At 47.9% G+C, this 18,782-nt stretch overlaps 1 protein-coding gene across 2 annotated transcripts in view; it reads right to left on the bottom strand.

Annotated features, from left to right (window-relative positions):
- PTPRB (protein tyrosine phosphatase receptor type B) overlaps positions 1–18,782 on the bottom strand; it is a 471,570-nt gene that overhangs the window by 279,931 nt on the left and 172,857 nt on the right. Inside the window, exons 1-2 of one of the 2 annotated variants that reach the window (XM_086921886.1) lie at positions 16,888–18,352; positions 13,442–13,712 (exon numbers count right to left, since the gene is read on the bottom strand). In XM_086921886.1, the coding sequence (XP_086778012.1) occupies positions 13,442–13,712; positions 16,888–16,941 (325 nt within the window). In that variant the 5' untranslated portion in view covers positions 16,942–18,352. Of the gene's footprint in view, positions 1–13,441; positions 13,713–16,887; positions 18,353–18,782 lie in introns of those variants that run through there. The other variant, XM_086921879.1, reaches the window with a different exon arrangement.

Here is an 18,782-nt window from a genome sequence, read left to right as displayed (position 1 = left end):
CCCAGAGCAAGAGGGGTCGAAGACGGGCCTGATCCCCTATTGCTTTACAGCCCGCATCCATGAGCACTGGGATAGTCGGACTACTCGATGGAATGGCAAGGAGATATTTAATGAATTTGTTTTCGGCCTTGCTCAGTAAATCCACTTTGCCCAGGCCCCACAGTTCGGCTCCATAAAGTGACGCAGGGACCGCGCGTGCTTTATATATATCTAGTAGAGGGGCAATGCAATGTTTTGTTGAGTTGTTGAACTCCTTAAGGAGGGCCCCCCCCACCCTTTTGTGGGCCATTGTCATTTTATTGATATGGGCGGTCCAGCTCATCGCGTCGTTGAGTCGAATTCCCAAATAGTCGAATTCTGCCACTCTTTCTAGGGGTATAGAGTTCAGAATGGGAGGGCGGCCAAGTTTGCGGGGTGGGTGCATAACTAAGTACTTGGTTTTTTCCACATTGATGACAAGTCCCCTGGTGGTGCAAAAGTCCTGGAAGCGATTCAGTAGTGTCTGGAGACCTTGGGGGGGTTTTAGAGATGAGGAGGGTGTCGTCGGCGAACAGCAAAGTTGGAATTTTTACGCCTCCCAGAGTGGGAGCGTCTGCTGGTTCGCCGAGTAGATGATCTACCACCCCGTTGATATAGAGGGAGAATAGGGTGGGGGCCAGGACACAGCCCTGCCTTACTCCCCTCTCGACCCTGATCTTGTCGGTCTTTTCCCCATTCAACCCCCATCTGACCTGGGCATAGGTGTTGTTATGCAGTTTGATAAGGAGGTTTAGTATATACGGGGGCATCCCTAAACCATGTAGCACCTCCAAAGTTCCTCCCTAGGAACCAGGTCAAAGGCAGTCTTTAGGTCAATAAAGGCCAAGTAGAGACTGCCTTTGCCTAGCTCCACCACCTTCCAGTGTAGTAGCAGGAGCCTAAAGACCTGTTCGATAGTTCCGGTGCCTGAACGGAACCCTGCTTGCATATCGGACAGGATGTGGTTTTCGTCCACCCATTGTGAAATCCTCCCCAAAATGGCTTTCCCCGCCAGTTTCTGGCTCGAGTCTATTAGGCTTATGGGCCTATAGTTCCCAGGTAGATCCCGGCTGCCCTTCTTGTAGATGGGGACTACCTCAGCACCTCTCCAGGAATATGGCACAGGGCCTCCCACAACGATTGCATTGAGGAGTGTAGAGATTAATACCCCCCATTCTTCCGGATATGCTCGGAGGATATCGCCTGGTAGGCCATCCGGACCAGCTGCTTTTAATGGTACCAAGGTTTTAATCTGCTTTGTAACATCCAAAACAGAAAAAAAGTTCCAGGTCTTGAACTAAGGTAAAGGGCGGGAGGTTAAGAGGGTCGTTTAGTGGGCCTTCAGCGGCAGAATAGAGTTTTTGGAAGTGGGAGAACCATGTCTGGGCATTGATGGTACAGGTCCTCAGAGTGTCGTCGGGACGGTTCCTGTTGCCCACCAAATCCCAAAAACCTTTGGCATCTTTCCCACGACTGGCGGCCAGGAGGTCCTGCCAGAAGTTATCCTCCCACTCCATCTTGGCGTTTTTTTGGCAGAGTGCATAGTGCCTCCTGGCCACCCTAGTCCTGGATGGTAATTTGGACTTGACTGCTTCAATGAGAAGTGACTTCGCCTCCCTGCACTTCTGGTTGTACCAGCCCTGTCTAGCTCGTGAGCTTGGTTTCCTTCTGTTCGTGTTAGCTGGAACTACAAAGAGGTCACTGATAGCCTGGGTTATGGTGCAGAACCTTGATGCCACCTCCAGCAACCCATCCTCTTGGGGGTCAAGATTGACTAGGGCTGAGGCAAGAAGCTGCCTAATGGCAGAGGTTTTCTCCTCTGAAAGTGCCAACTTCGCCCATTTTAGCCGCCGTCCACAGTTGGCGACTACTGACAGGTCCGGGGCGGGGTTACGAGAAGTTCTGGTCACAGTGCTAGTTAACCACCTGTGAGACAAGGTGAGAGAGAGGAGGTTGTGGTCACTCTCGACAGATGGTATAATCGCCATGTCCTCCACCATACTCCACAGGTGTACGTCAAGGAGGAAGTAATCGATCCGTGACGTATGCCCTGGCCTGTTGTAGGTATGGGCCCCTGCTTTGTCGGACCTAGTCCTGCCATTGGCAGCCCTCAGACCAAACTCCATAGCTATTGAGTTGATCTGGAGGGCCACTTCTGTCCACTTTTTAATAGGACTGAGTTCAAGTGACGGAATCCCCCACCTAGTGTCGTGTTCCTCTTGATCAGTTAGGATTTCGAGGTCCAGGGGCTCAAAGGTACAATTGAGATCGCCCGCCACCAAGGTACAAGACCTATGAGGTGACGAGCGAAGCTGGGCTTCTAGACAAGATATTACTGGGGATTCTCTACCCCCCTTTGTGCCTCGGGCATAAATGTTAAAAATATTTAGGATGACTCGGCCCTGGGGGTTTTTCAACGATATGTTAAGGAGATCCGGGCATTTGGTATCCCGCTCCACCACCCTGCAGTTGAGTTCTGAAGCCACCCAAATTAAGAGGCCACCCGAAGGGCGGCCCCTACCAGTTACACTATGGACTGCTGGCAAAAAATGGGTGGAGTATCCTGCCTTGTGCAGGGGCACCCCGTTCCAGGTTTCCTGGAACAAGCATATGGAGTGTTGCTCCACTAGCGAGTTCCAGTCCGGCAGCGCTAGCTTCCTCTCGAGGCCCGCCACATTCCAGCTGAAAACCCTAAACGGGGGGTCCGTCACAGCCGCAATGCTTTAGTTCTCGGCAGGAGGCAGCGTGTCCACAACACCCACAACAGGGAGGCTAGCCAGTGGGTCAGAAGATGCCCTGGTCTCCCCTTGCTCTTTTACAAGCTCGGCAGGAGCCTGGCATTGTGGTGTAGTCGAGGGGCTACGGATTTTAAGGAAGGGGGTAGGCTCGGCAGCAGGACTCAAAACCACAAGGGCCTCCCCGGAAGCGTCACAGAGTCAATAACCCCAGGAACCCCAATTCTGCATCACTGGGGCTGGGTATAGCTGCTGTGGGAAGGTTCCCGGGGAAGGGTGACCATGGACGATGTTTTGGGGAGGGGGCCCGACAGGGCAGAGCGGGGTGGTCAGGTCCGGCCTCGGATAGAAAAAAGTTAGGTCGACAGCATCGACCCCCGTGCCGGCCGTTCGGCCTTGGGAGCATATTGAGTGGGCGGCTCTTATATCTTGAAAATTGACCACCACGCAATCTCCCTCAAAAGGTTTCTTCCCATGGCCAATCCAACCCACCCTACGCACCCCAAGGATCAGGCCATCTACACCCAATGGAAGTGGTCTATTGGTTTTCATCCAGTGGATGACTTTGTTTTTTAGCGCCTGATGTGTTTCCTGCTGTGATTCTTTTAGGGGGGGGACTTTGATGAGGACAACAACATACGGGTGGCATTCGGGAGGGAGATTTACCGGGGGGCACCTGCGTGGCGGAATCTGCTGGGTGGCCACTGGGGGAGGATTTTTTGGCAAGGAGGGATTTTTAAACAGAGGGGGATTTATAGCAAAGAGGTGGAATGGGTAACCCTAGAGATTGGTGCTGCTCCATTGGTTTTTGCAGGCGCAGCAGAAGCCGAATGCACATTTGGACCAGCCCCTTTCTTCTGAGAGATCTTTTGAGCAGGGTTCGGCGCAAGTGCCGTCGCTGCTGTGGGGGGAGTGCCGTGCACCTGAACTACGTGAGTGGAATCACTCGGCATTGCCTGCTTCGCACTGGCTAGAGGGACTGGGGTAGGAGCTTTCCCTGTAGCCAGTGTTTTGGCCGGCAGTGACGACTGGGCTCTGGTTGTTCGGCTTGCTGGGACCGCTTTAGCAACATTCCTATCTGGGTTGATCTCACTAGGCTTAGGATGCACTTTCAGCAGGGTTTTCAGGGAGAAAAAGTTGTTCCTAGTGGCCTGTTAAAAATTGTCCAGTCTGACCCCCAGGCTCTTAACTTGGTCGAGTAGTGGATTAAACAGAGACTTTACCAGTTTCTCGAGAGACTCGAGAGAGGTACCCTGTTTTGTTAGGGCCGGTGTTGCTGGAGGCAGGGGGGACGGTGTCTGGGACTCAGCTGCGTGCTGGGAGGAGCTAGAAATCCTGAGGAGTTCCAGCTCTCCAGCGTCTGGGTATGAGGTGCCCCTATGAAGCTGTGTCCTAGGGCGCTTGTAAAGCATGGAATGATTTCCCCTCCGAATGTTAATCCCCCTTTTCCTTTTCCTATGTACCCGTGAAGGTCTAGTCTGGGGAAATGGTTGTGGGTCAGGTGAGGGGACAATAGGATCCAAATGAGGCCTGTTGTCAGGAAAGGTGGCTAAGCAGTGGGATGGTCCAGAAGCAATAGCCTCAGTACAGCGACTGCCTGGGGAAGGGAGTGATATGAGGCTTTCTATCCTAACTAGTCCTGCCTCTAGCGCTACAATGTGTTGCTCGCCAGATGGTTGCCCAGGCGGAGGTAGGTTGGAGATGGAAGTGGGCGGCGACAAGGCATGTGCCGCAGCTCCCAAGGATGAGCGCTTGGATGGAAGGAGGTCAAGTGAGAGGTGGCGTTCCGTCATTGCAATCTCCTTTTCAATGACGTTAGCCACCCGGGTGATAAATTTGTCCATTGTGCCAATCATCGTGGAGCCCCCTAGAGCACTAGCTCCACCGCCCCTCAGGGCTTTACCGGATCTGGTGGACATAATGGATTCAAGAGCTACAGTTGGGCTCAGAGGGATTGGAGCCGTAGAAGTCGATGGAAGGGGGGTGGCCCAGCCCAGCCTCTGCCGGCCCCGGACGGCCACAGACGGCCCGCCCTTTGCCCGGGCTTCGCCGGGCGTCCCGCTTGCGTCCCGCAAGACGGGCTCTCACTTGATGATGTAGGCAAGGCGGTGGCGGGCGGGGCACTCAGGGGGGCGCTGACCAGATGTCAGGTGGTCACGCAGGGACTCCTGGGATAGTGAGTCCCTGCCGCGCTACCCCTGCAGCCTCCTCCGATGTTTTTTCACCCACGGTGTTGACACGGCAAGCAGACAGGGTCCGCGCTGGATACAGTTGGTGGGACCACCCACGAAGGCGAAGCGGCTTGTGTGGTTTTGAATTTCAAAGGCCCCGAAGTATTACCTGATATCTTACGGAACATCTTTCCACCACAACATAGAACAGCAGAAATAATACCACTGACACTGGACTTCTTCTATAGTAGAAGAGGCCTAGTAGCTAAACCAAGCATACTGAGAACAAAGTGGACAGTTGTGGGAAATAGAAGGGCCAGGAATGGCCCATTATGTGAGTGGGGGTTTAACCTGGAAAACAACTACTCTGCGCTATCCGACCTAAACGAGTGTGACTGACTCGTGGGCTCTCTCCCTGCCCCCCCCAAAATCCAGTTGCTCCTTGGGCAGGATAGGACAGTTACCTCACATGAGCTCTTATCAGAAAATCTGACCATGGTCCCCAAGGAATCCTATACTCCTGTTCCAGAAGAACTAAACATAGCTTTAGAGGGACAAACCAGAGTATCAGAGGTGTTTGAGAAGTTACCAACACTGAGAGAAGGTTTAATACCAAGCATAGAATCTGTAGAAGTAGCAAACACACTTGATAATGATCAGACATATCACTAACTGGATGTACTGCCATTATCACTTGTGTCTTGGAATATAGCTGGTATTACAAATAAGCTAAACATCCCAGATTGGGTCGATTTTATCGACCACTATGATATTATTATGCTACAAGAAACTTGGTCGCTTACCCCAACTTTTCGGCAAGGGTACCTGACTTTCTATGTTCCAGCTGTAAGAAATCGAGTAGGTCGACCCTCTGGGGGCCTGCTGATTTGGATACACCAAACATTGAACTGCATAATTAAGCAAAGGTCTATACCTTCTAATGATATTCTAGCTCTTGATATTAGCTGGCAAAATGGCCAACAACTTGCCCTGTTTAATGTTTACTCCAGGGGAGTTGGTGGGGGTAAATTATCAGAGACTATAACGACTCTAGAGCATCACATTGAAATGCTACCATTGCTACCCCATGTAATAATAGGCGGGGATTTTAACACCACCTTTGAGCCCTTGGGTGAAGAGGATAGGATCCTGGCCGAAGAAGAGGATGCCAAGTGGAGAATTCCTCAACTAGATGTCCCACCTATTAGAAAATGGAGCACAGTAGCAATCCAACTAAAGAGTTTTTGCCTCTCAAGAGGGCTTAGAGCAGTCAATGGACGGGCACCCTCTGACTTAATGGGGAAAAATACATTTGACAATGGCCGAGCAGCCAGCAGAATAGATTACATACTACTGGATGTAAGGGCTTGGAATAAATTGGTAGATATGGAAGTGAAAGACAACATAGAAAGTGATCATAATCCTTTATGCCTGACACTCCATCCCTACCAAGAAGCCTCCGATCACCCAAGAGAAAATGAAATGGTGACACAAGATCTCGTGAGCTCAAATAATCTTCGCCACCTGAAGTGGAGTATGCTCCTAGAAGATGTTTCTAAATTAGAGATTCTCAAAGAATTAGTGGTGGACGAAGTCTCTAAGATTAAGTCCCATTATGGGTTGTATGACTTTATAGACTACATGATGGAGGCCCATGAGAAACTATTTTCCAAAATTCAAAGTTTCTTAATCAAAACGGTAGCTTCAAACAAAAAGAAAAAGGTTCAAGAGAGTAAAGGGTGGTATGACAAGAGTTGCAGGATAGCACGACAAAATCTTAGCATGGAATTGAGAACCGGAAATGCATCAACTGTTAGGCTGGCGAGAAACCAGTATAGACAGACCCAAAAACTGGCAAAGAAGCGTTGGGATGAGGATTGCTGGCGCGAACTCAAGGAGGCATGTGCCTCCAAGGATTCCAAGCGCTTCTGGGCCACAGTAAAATGGGAAAAGGGTGGCGTAGCTCCCCAGCCGATGAACCATGTCCCGAAAAACAATTGGGTAGAATTTTTCCAACCACAGTATGCCCGTAACCCAACATTTACCTATGATTGTCCTCCCCCACATGTTTATTTCAAATCTCCAATATTTGTTGAAAAGGATGTGAGCATTGTATTGGATTGTGTAGCAGGGGGCAAAGCTCCAGGTATGGATGGAATTCCGGCTGATATATTTTTATCGGTTCGGAATTCCTGGTGTAGCTATTTCACAATGCTGGCCAACGCGGTGGCAATGGGAGGGAAAGTACCTGCCTCATGGAAGGGAGCTGAAATTATTCCCATATTCAAGAAAGGAGATAGAACTCTGGCTAAAAACTACAGACCCATTAGTCTGATTGATACAGCACAAAAACTAATGGGCCGCCTAGTCCAGAATAAACTGCAGCAATGGATTGAAGAAAAGAATATTTTGTCAGCTTACCAAGCTGGGTTTCGCCCTTTAACTAGTAGCGTTGATCAAGTTCTCCACTTTTTAACCATCTACTGGAGAAATGTTACTCTAAAGAAGGGGACATTGTATGCAGTCTTTGTGGACCTAAAAGCCGCTTTCGACTTGGTCCCTAGAGAAAAACTCTGGCAGACCTTGGCGGACGTAGGCTTAAGCCAGGAATTGCTTACACTCCTTGTTCGTCTCCACGAAAATAATTTTGCAAGAATAAGATGGGGCAAGCAAGGAGAAGTAACTGACCCCTTTCCGGTAGAACGTGGGGTGAGGCAAGGGTGTGTCCTAGCGCCGACTCTCTTCTAAATCTATATAAATGGCATTGTTGATCACCTAGAGAAGATTGCTAGTGACGCCCCAGTAATTGCAGGCTCCCGTGTCCCCGTCCTCATGTTCGCGGACGACACGCTCTTACTTTCTCGCACCCCTAGTGGTCTCCAAAAAGTGGTTGACGCCTTTGGTGAGTTTTGTGATGGTAGGGGCCTTGAACTGAATACCACCAAAACAAAATTCATGTGCCTTAACCAGCAGTCCACCTTTAAAGGTGTAATAAAATATAAAGGTACACCCCTAGAAAGGGTGGACTCTTTCTCTTACCTAGGCATCATCCTTCAGGAAAACATGAGCTGGAAATCACATATAAATACAACTTTACTAAAGTTTAGGCAGTTAGCAGGTGCAATTACCCTAAAACATCGAACCTCGCTAACAAAGCCGGTAAACTGTGCATTGGAAATTTACACCATGAAAGTTCTGGGGGCTTGTTTATATGGCTCTGAATTATGGGGGTTTTCTAATTTGAGAGAACTGGGCCGAGCAGAAAACAGACTCCTACGAGGGCTTGTGATGGTTCCCCAAAGCACACCCACAATCCCATTAAAATTGGACCTCGGAAGAAAAGGTATAGAGGACGCAGCGAGGCTACGGCCTCTCCTATATTGGAGACGGATCATGGTGACCCCAGAATTAAGTCACTATGCGGCGGCCTTGATGGACGTCATCAAGTTTGACCGTTTCCATAGTATCCCATGGCTAAAGGAGCTCCGGGGACTCCTTATAAAACTGAAATTGGATTATCTATGGGATACTAAAGATGTGACCTGCTTCCCCACGAAAGCAAAGCTGAAAGAACTATATTGGGAAATGGTGTATTTTACAATGTTTTGTGATGGTTCAAGTTCAAGTCTAACATCTCGCTTCTTGGATATAAAATTGTACCCCTTATGCGAATCTTTCTGGGACGTCATTGAAAGACCTTATGATAGAAAACTTTATTTTCAATTTCGCATAGGTACACTCCCGGTGAATGCCTTCAAGAAGCATTGGTCCCCAGCTTGGGATGAACACTGTCACCATTGTAATGAACAAACTGAGCACATTTCCCATTTCTTGTTCTGTTGTCCACTGTACTCGTCCCCCAGACGTAAATGGTTAAAACCAGTGTGCTCAAATATGGGAACCCGCAGCCAATCTGTAGCTCTTAGGATACTCGAATCAGATTGTTCCACTGTGCTTGTGGTTGGTGTAGCAAAATTTCTGTCCTGGGCATGGACAATTCGTACTCGCTCACTAATGGCAATTACATCCCAATGAAATTATGTACATTATTAATTCTGCACTTTGCCATATGAATTATTATATTTTAATTTTTAGAAAAGCTTACCTTTTAAGGAGTGTGATAATACTGTGTATTTTTATTATGTATCTATTCGACAATCTATGTTTAATACGCATTTTAGCAAGCATTTTAAGTGTAGTATTTATTGTATTAGGGTTAGGTGAATGCTTTTATGACAAATGTCGAATAAAGCTTTAAAACTGAAAAAAAATATTCCCCTCACTCTGCCACATTGTACCAGGACTCTGTGGGATATTGTTCTCGCTTCCCTAATGAATTGCCACTGTCCCACAACCCACTGCCACACCAGAATACCCCAAACATTGTGTCAGAATGTATTACTACTGGGCCATTTCCTCCCCATCAAGTAACCAAGAGTACCACCACTGTACCAGTCTGTATTATGACTAGGCCAGAACGTATCAACACATTGACAGCAGATGCTCATTACTGTGCTCAATTGTAGTTTTGAGTTTATCACCACTTTTTCGGAATTGGGCATCACTATGCAATACTCTAACCATCATTGTGCAAAGTGAATCACTATTACAGAGCTAAAATCACTATGCTAATTTGGTAAACAGACATAATATCGAATCAAAAATATAGACAGGACATAATATCGACTACAAAAATATCGAGTAATATCGATATTAATAGCCAAAATATCGAATCAAAAATATAGACTAGACATAATATCGACTATATAGAATATAGACAAAAGTAAAAGGAAAATAAGGTAAGTTTTGACTACTTTTTAATAATTGTGTAATATAAATCTGTAGCGGGTAGTGGGTTTATAGGGGAATAGGGTGGGAAGTAATTTAAATAGAATTAAATAATTATGTAATTATTATTAATAATTGTCAAATAATTAATAATTATATAAAAAAAATAGGCAATTAATATAAATAGATTAATTGAAAAATAATTAATTTATAGTAAATTAGTATCAGTAGCGGGTAGTGGGTTTATAGGGGAATAGGGTGGGTAGTAATTTAAATTAAATTAATTAATTATGTAAATTATAATTAATTGTAAAATAATTATTAATAGGTAATTAAATAAAAAATAATTGCTAATTCATAATAATTGTTTAATTGATAAATAATTAATTTATAGTAAATTAGTTTCAGTACTGGGTTGTGGGTTTATAGGGGAATAGGGTGGGAAGTAAATCAATAAATAATTAATTAATTAAGTTAAATAATTTAATTGTTTGATTAATTAATAATTGTCCATGAAAAAAAATAATTGGTAAATAATTGTAATTGGTATAGGAATTTTTTTTTACTTGGTACTAATTTTTCTATAAATTATAATTAATTATGAACTTTTGCCTATTTATACTGTTGTACTCACTGAAGTGGAAATAGTAATTTTAACCCCTACGCTATCCAACGTTTTCCCTACTGTTGCACCCACTGGAGTGGGAATAGTAATTTTAACCCCTACGCTATCCAATGCTTTCCCTGCTGTAGCACCCACTGGAGTGGGAATAGTAATTTTAACGCCTACGCTATACAGCACTTTCCCTACTGTAGCACCCACTGGAGTGGGAATAGTAATTTTAACCCCTACGCTATCCAACGCTTTCCCTACTGTAGCACCCTCTGGAGTGGGAATAGTAATTGTAACCCCTACGGTATCCAACGCTTTCCATACTGTTGCACCCCCTGGAGTGGGAATAGTAATTTCTACCCCTACGCTATCCAGCGCTTTCCCTACTGTTGCACCCACTGGAGTGGGAATAGTAATTTTAACCCCTACGCTATCCAACGCTTTCCCTACTGTAGCACCCACTGGAGTGGGAATAGTAATTTTAACCCCTACGCTATCCAACGCTTTCCCTACTGTTGCACCCACTGGAGTGGGAATAGTAATTTTTACCCCTACGCTATCCAGCGCTTTCCCTACTGTTGCACCCACTGGAGTGGGAATAGTAAATTTTACCCCTACGCTATCCAGCGCTTTCCCTACTGTTGCACCCGCTGGAGTGGGAATAGTAAATTTTACCCCTACGCTATCCAACGCTTTCCCTACTGTTGCACCCACTGGAGTGGGAATAGTCAATTTTACCCCTACGCTATCCAACGCTTTAGCTATTGTAGAATTCACTACAGTTGTTACAATAATTGTTAACTATTTTGCTATGCTACGGTAAAATTATTATATATGTTTATTTAATATAAAAAAATTATATAAATATATAAGTATTTTTTGTTACATTTATTTTTAATTTAAAATAAATATGTATTAATATAACATTACTGTAATAATTTAAAGTAAGTTTATAATAAATATATTTATTACTACATTAGTATTAACTTAATTTAAAGACATTTAAAAAAAAACGATATTTTTTACAGTCTATATTTTAGTAACTCGATATTTTAGAGTCAATATTTTTGTACTTACCTGTTTAAAGATAGCCAGTCGATATTTTGTCCATCGATATTTTGTCAACGATATTTTGGCAACTCAATATTTTTGAGGTCGATATTATTTCAGTGATCCTGCTAATTTGTATCAGCATTTTCCTTCAAGATCCCTGTTACTTTTTTCAAATACATCATTCCTGCATTGCACTGTATCATCAGTGTGCCAGGAAATTGGCCCTTGTGTCTAACATGTGAAAATCTAGGGGCATATTACCAACAACTAGCGATAATTTTTGTCTCTAACGTGTTTAGAGACAAAAGTTATCGCCGCAAATCGGCGATTTTTATCGCAGATAAACCTTGCTATTAGCAAGGTTTATCGCAAATGCGATAAAAAACGGCCGCAATGCATGAATATCGCTGAAAAGTCAGCGATATTCATGCGTTATCGAGCAAATGCTCTTAGCCATGTTATCCACCTCCCATTGGATAACATGGCTAAGAACTGCTCAGGGCAGGTGTTAGCTTTTGGAGATATTCGCGCTTAGCGCGAATATCTCCAAAAGTTGGTAATAGGAGATAGCGATGTTAGCGACTGTTTCCAGTCGCTAACATCTTGGCACGCCCACTTTGCATGTCATTAGTGATAAATATCACTGACATGCAAAGCGGGGCCCAAGATGGTCGCTATCTCCTATTAGCTGTCACTAACTGGAGTTAGCGACAGCTTGGTAATAGGGAGATAATTTTATCTCCGCTTTCTTGGCTTTTAAAGCCAAAAAAGCGGAGATAAACCCCCTTGATAATATGCCCCATCGTTTCTCTATTTCACACAGCACTGTATGTCCTAGAACATACAGCCTGCACACATTTTTCAGTGGCCCATGGCCATTATGTCAAGATAATACAGCTCTTTCTGACCAAGGGAGCCCATGAGGCTCCCACAAGTACAGGAACTGAATTCAGGTTGCTTCACACCAGTGGTCCACTCTCTATATAATCCTGGTGTTCAAAAGTCAAAGATGAGATATTATGAACATTCACACACTCTAGATCGACCATGAATGTACACACTTTAAAACACTTCATCGCGCCGCAATGTGAAACTTCATACATGCCATGTTGAATCGAAACATAACATACATACTGGGTCCACGCTAACCCTGGGTGTAGGTCACGAAGTAGCGATACGCGTAGCTACACAAAGTGCACTTCGCTCTACGTGAGGTACGCGTAGCGCTACGCGAACTGCGTAGTGCACTGTTCACGATGATTGCACAGTGCTGGATGCATGTCCGCACTGTGCAATCATTGAAAATGGCATCTTGCACAGTGTGAGCTGTCGTTTTCTGCCACTCTAGTAGATTTTTACTCGAGCGGCTGCTTTCTCACCGCGGACTGGTGAAATGAGAAACCTGACCTCCCCACGTTGAGAATCTCGCCGGGAGGTTTATTTTCCACGCTCCTGATCGCCAACTTGTTGTTGTTGATCGCAAACGAGGAAAAAGTCTTACCAGGGTGTCATTTTGTTCGCTAGCGGTCGCCAACTTGATGTTGATGACAGCAAGCAAGCAAAAACTGACCGCTACGCTACGCGTGTTCGCACTGTGCTACATGCAATTCGTGTTGTGCGAAGTAGCGCAAACTTCGCAAACTAGACAAGCGTAGCGTAGTTGTCCGCCCAGGGTTCGTCCACGCTACTGAACAATGTGGATTTCACCATAGTCTTGTCTAAGAAAGAGATCCTAACACTTCCATTCAAATTGTAAGAACTGATCAAATAACACATTTGCGACTCATAAGTTAATAGTATAACTCCATCTACAGTGTGTAAACTGAGTTCCACGTTTGTGTTATTAGGACAACTGAGTAATAGGAACAGCAACGCAGCACCAAGTGCCAGACCACGCACCGCTTGATGTGTCCTCGATGTGCCTGGGGACTAGCTTCCTTTACTTGACTGCAGCGACTGTGCTGGAGCACAGCCTCAACACACACCATAGATGAGAACAGCTCTTCCATAGAGAAGGTGGCAGCACCCAGGCAGACCCCCCCCCCCCGCTGCGCAGCTCTTACCTGTTTCCAGGGAGAGGTTCTTCACCTCACCGTCCAGAAGTGACACGATGCTCAGGTCATACATGGTCCCGGCTTCCAGGCCGGTTTGCCTGCACGCGTAGGACTGGTTGCCTGTCTGGACTGGGAGGCAGGAGCTGTCCCTGGAGCTGTCTGAGGTGTAGATCAGGGTGAAGTTACAGGGATGGCCCACACTGCTCCACTCGACATCAAAAGACTGGCTGGACACGCTCCAATCTGTGAGGTTGATGGTGCATCTCAGGGGCTCCACATACTGCGGGGGGACACAGAAACAGAGGGGTTAAAGGCTGAGTGGAGGGGGGGTCCTCAGCGGCATGCATGTGACACCTCCTAAACTCCTGCAGAGCCCAGCTGCGCCTACAGCCTCCCTGCACTGACTCCGGATCACCTCGCGATTGGACCAATGAAGAAAGGGGTATCAAGTAACGAATACAGCAGGGCCGGCTCTAGGCATGTGCAAGCTGTGCACCTGCACAGGGCCACCAAACCCCAGGGGCCACCACGCCAATATATATCCTTAATATAATAATCCTCGGAGGATGGATACATATTTGCGTGGTGGCCCCTGGCAGGGATTTGGCGGCCTCCGGCTCTGTTCCACTTCTAAACTCCCTGACCCCCTCCCCTCTTTACTGGCCTGCGTGCTCCGCCCCGCCCGGACCCCCTCTTCCGGGCCCCCTACCTACGCTCCCTCCCCAGGGCCACCATGAGCCTAGAGCCGGCCCTGAATACAGAGACAATATAAGGATTTGTCTTTTGCATAAAACCGTTTAGGGCCTTAAATGATACCAATGAAAAGTGAAAGGGTCAACATGGCCGCCCGATGGAGGTCACAAGAGCACCAGAACTGTCTCGTGTAACCCAGGAGCTCGTGATTCCCTCCCCCCTGACGTCTCCGAGATACAACTGCGTCTATTACACATTGATGCTGCACTGCAAGGATCCTGTCAAGTGTACTCGAGGTGCCACTGTCAAGGATGTTTCAATACGTCCTCGTGCACTGATGATGGTGTCACAGTGCCCAGTCTAGGCTTGTGTAGGACACCGTGAATGAACTGACAACTCACACTCCCAACAGGCAAAGGGGATCTTACCACATCTTAAAATACAGGGGTGAGTGTGTGTGTATTACAGTGTGTGTGTGTGTTTAGTACAGTGTGTGTGTGTGTCATTGTGTAGGTTCTTAGGCCATGCTACTTAGGCACGTGTAGTCTAGGGCCTCACAAATCACGGTCTATGCTCTTGCAGTGCACTATCTAGGATATTTTGCATTACACTGCCGAGGCACGTATAATACACTGCCGATTATGTTAAAATGCAGCCCCTATGTGCGTGTATGGTGTATTGGACAGAGTAGGCACATAGGACCCACTCTGGGGGGTTTTATACTCCACTGACTCGTTGCTTCATGCGAGCTGTCCGTGCTTCTAATGCGCAAGCCTCTCTCGGCGCTTATAACTGCTATGAATCCATAATCTCCTGCTAGGAGCTGGCCCGCACCTCTCCCGTCTATGTCACATGGCTGTAGTGTGCCCCTTACTGTGCTCTGCTCAAAGACGTGCTATGGCTCACTGGGTTGAGCACTCCTGCTGTTTGTAGTGCCAGGCTCACCGGCTCGAGCTGCTTATTATCGGATTTATGGCTTTGGTATAGCACCCACTCCAAGGAACAGCAGCTTCAGAGCGCCTAAAGGAGCGCATAATGTGGTGAGAGCTAGAGGAGCGACAGCCAGCTGAGTGACACTGAGCCCCACAGCTGGATACCCAGATCGGAGTGAAATACACGCCTCAATGCCCGTGTCAAGGCAAACATTCATTCTTGACGAGGGGGTTCATTGTATAACGTCATTTCAGTATTACACGCTTTCAATTCATATAACATGGTGTGAACATGACATGCGCTAGGAGTCCAACTCACGAAGGCCTGCACGAGTACATGAGGTAGGGCTCCAGGGGAACTACTCGTAAAAGCCTCAGTGAGTTGGCCCCAAAACCTCTAAAGCTGAATATTCAGGGGACAGGCATATATAACGCGTACAAATAGAAAGGACGGTGCCCCGCGGGCAGTTTGAGAGAGTTGGACATTTTGGGCTATGTATGAGTACTTGAAGCAGCACTACAGGAGTAACACTTCACATACACATACATGCCTTTGTGAATTGACCCCACTGTACATACACTACGACGCCCACGTCCTTACAGTACACTGCCAGAGTACTTCTAAAGCCCACTCCAAGTACACGTAACACACTGTCCATGGACGCGGATCACAGCAGTCGATGACTTATATCATGTGTGGAAGTGCTTTTAGCGCGCTCCGTGCCCATACTGACCAGTCTAAGTGCTGGATGCCATACTGCCCAGTCTAAGTGCTGGATGCCATACTGCCCAGTCTAAGTGCTGGATGCCACACTGCCCAGTCTAAGTGCTGGATGCCACGCTGCCCAATGTAAGTGTTGAATGTGATACTGCCCAATGGAAGTGTTGGATGCCATACTGCCCAGTCTAAGTGCTGGATACCATTCTGCCCAGTCTAAGTGCTGGATGCCACGCTTCCCAATGTAAGTGTTGAATGTGATCCTGCCCAGTGTAAGTTTTGAATGCCATACTGCCTAGTGTAAGTGTTGGATGCCATACTGTCCAATGTAAGTGCTGGATGCCATACTGCCCAATGTAAGTGTTGGATGCAATACTGCCCAGTGTAAGTGTTGGATGCCATACTGCCCAGTGTAAGTGTTGGATGCCATTCTGCCCAGTGTAAGTGTTGGATGCCATTCTGCCCAGTGTAAGTGTTGGATGCCATTCTGCCCAGTGTAAGTGTTGGATGCCATACTGCCCAGTGTAAGTGTTGGATGTCATACCGCCCAGTGTAAGTGTTGGATGTCATACCGCCCAGCATAAGTGTTGGATGCCATAACCCCCAGTGTAAGTGTTGGATGCCATACTGCCCAGTGTAAGTGTTGGATGTCATACCGCCCAGCATAAGTGTTGGATGCCATAACCCCCAGTGTAAGTGTTGGATGCCATACTGCCCAGTGTAAGTGTTGGATGCCATACTGCCCAGTGTAAGTGTTGGATGTCATACCGCCCAGCATAAGTGTTGGATGCCATAACCCCCAGTGTAAGTGTTGGATGCCATACTGCCCAGTGTAAGTGTTGGATGTCATACCGCCCAGTGTAAGTGTTGGATGCCATACTGCCCAGTGTAAGTGTTGAATGCCATACTGCCCAGTGTAAGTGTTGGATGTCATACTGCCCAGTGTAAGTGTTGGATGCCATTCTGCCCAGTATAAGTGTTGGATGCCATACTACCCAGTTAAAGTGTTGAATGTCATACAGCCTCAGTATTAACAAAGCAGTGTCAAGTACTCGTGGTGAACCCTCTCCCGGGGTACTTGATACCCAGGCTCCGCCGTGGCAGCCGCTCACCTTGGCACAGTTGAGTATAATCCACAGTGGCAATGCAGACACATATCTCAGCATGTCGGTGACCTTTACTGAATAATCCTCCCCCTGGAGCAACACATCCCAAGGCACAGACCAGGCATCCAGGGGGCAGGCGGGGCGGTGTCAGGAGGACAGTAGAGGCCCCTCGACCCCTTCTGAGACAGGGGTGTCTCCAGTGGAGGCTGCGTCTCAAGAATACTGGAAGTTCAGACCTCTGAGTCTTCTTCCATCTAGACGGGGTTGAAAGCAGCTGTAAATTTAGAGTAATTGCTTGATCCAGGACCTGAGCTGAGACTTCACAACACGTGTTGCATCCGGCACAACAGCGCGGGGTTGAAACAGTCCAATCTGTTGTTGTGTCCAGTACAAAACATGGAGTTCACACTAGTTGTTTCAGGAAGTAGAAGAGCTGGGGTTCATAAAAGTTGTGGCACTAAACACCAGGGGGACCGCAACAGTTGTTGGTCCCATAAGACGAGCTGTGAGAGCAGAATTGAAGCCGCGAGGGTTCAAGAACGGGGAGTTCACTCGAGTTGTAGCATCCGACCAAAAGAAGGGGAGCTTAGAAGAGCGGATGTATCCAGGAGTTGGGGGGCATGGGGTTTAGAACAGCTGATGCGTCCAGGAGATATGGGGGTTCAGAACAGCTGATGCATCCAGTAGATATGGGGGTTCAGAACAGATGATGTATCTAGGAGAACTTGGTGTTCTGAAGATCCGATGCATCCAGTAGCAGGGAGGGTTCCAAACAGCTGACACATCCAGTAGATTTGGGGGTTCAGAGCAGCTGTTGTATCCGGTATCACTGGGGGACTCATTACAGGTGTTACCTCCAGTAGAACTGGGGGTAAAGAAACGTTTTTGCATTCAGTAGAAGAACTGAGACTTCAGAACATTTGCTGCGTCAAGTAGCCGCGCGGCTGCTACCCAGCGATTGTTGCTCCCAAAAGAATTGGGGGTTCATAACAGGTGTTGCTTCCAGTAGATCTGGGGGTCAGTTTTTAGGATCAGGGAGGAGAACTCAGGATATTTGTCGCAGACTTGAGGCTACCGTACAGCTGTTGAAGATCTGACACTACATCAGTCCAGTTGTTGAAGGGCTTTACATCCAGTCCAGTTGTTGCAGGGCTGGGATTGAGAACAGTTTCTGCAGAGTGCAGGCTTCAGACCAGGGGTTGCACCAGCAGAAAACCAGGGAGTTCAGACAAGCTGCAGCATCCGGCCCAGGAAGGAGCCGAGCTGCATCCAAGGGTCTGAGGGGAAGGAGTCGGTGGGCACCCCGGCCCTGCCTGGGTCCAGGAAGGGGCTGCGGGGGGCGCAGGAGCTGGGACAGATCTTCAGGCAGAGGGTGCAGGAGGCAGCTTCTCGCAGTTCCCACGCTGCCATTCTGAGCCGACCTCAGCCTGCCGAGCCCTTTCCATCCACTTCCGCAATCAAGAGTCCATTTCCTCAGCTCCCTCCGAAGGAACAATACTGTGCGACGGACCCGAGCGGGACGCAGCCCCGGCCAGGAGCCAGGGCACGCCTCCCCCACTCCTCTGCCAGCCTTGTCCCTTGAATAATGCCCCCTGCTCCTTCCAGCATGGAGGCGCGACCTCCTGGTGACCCGCCGGCCCCCCGCCTGTGCCAGGGAGCCCGGGCCCAGCGCTCTGAGCAGAGTCTCCTCGGCCCCCTCTCGGCTGCTGGAGGCTGGTCGCGCCGCTGCGGCTGTCCAGACGGGACTCTCGCTTTCCAGCCGCGCTCCTTGTCTCTGCTGACCGCTGTCCCTCGGCCCCTCTCACTTTCCTCTTCCCCACCCCTGTCTTCCTTCCGCCTATCTCCCCCTCGCGTCCCAGTGGCTATTTGTGGGTCCGTTTTGTTTTCTTTCCAGAGCAGCC

Source organism: Lissotriton vulgaris, chromosome 1_1, assembly GCF_964263255.1.
Source record: "Lissotriton vulgaris chromosome 1_1, aLisVul1.2, whole genome shotgun sequence".
Lineage (NCBI taxonomy): Eukaryota > Metazoa > Chordata > Amphibia > Caudata > Salamandridae > Lissotriton > Lissotriton vulgaris.
Note: the sequence above shows the minus strand (reverse complement) of the source record. Positions and strands in the feature narration are given on the sequence as shown.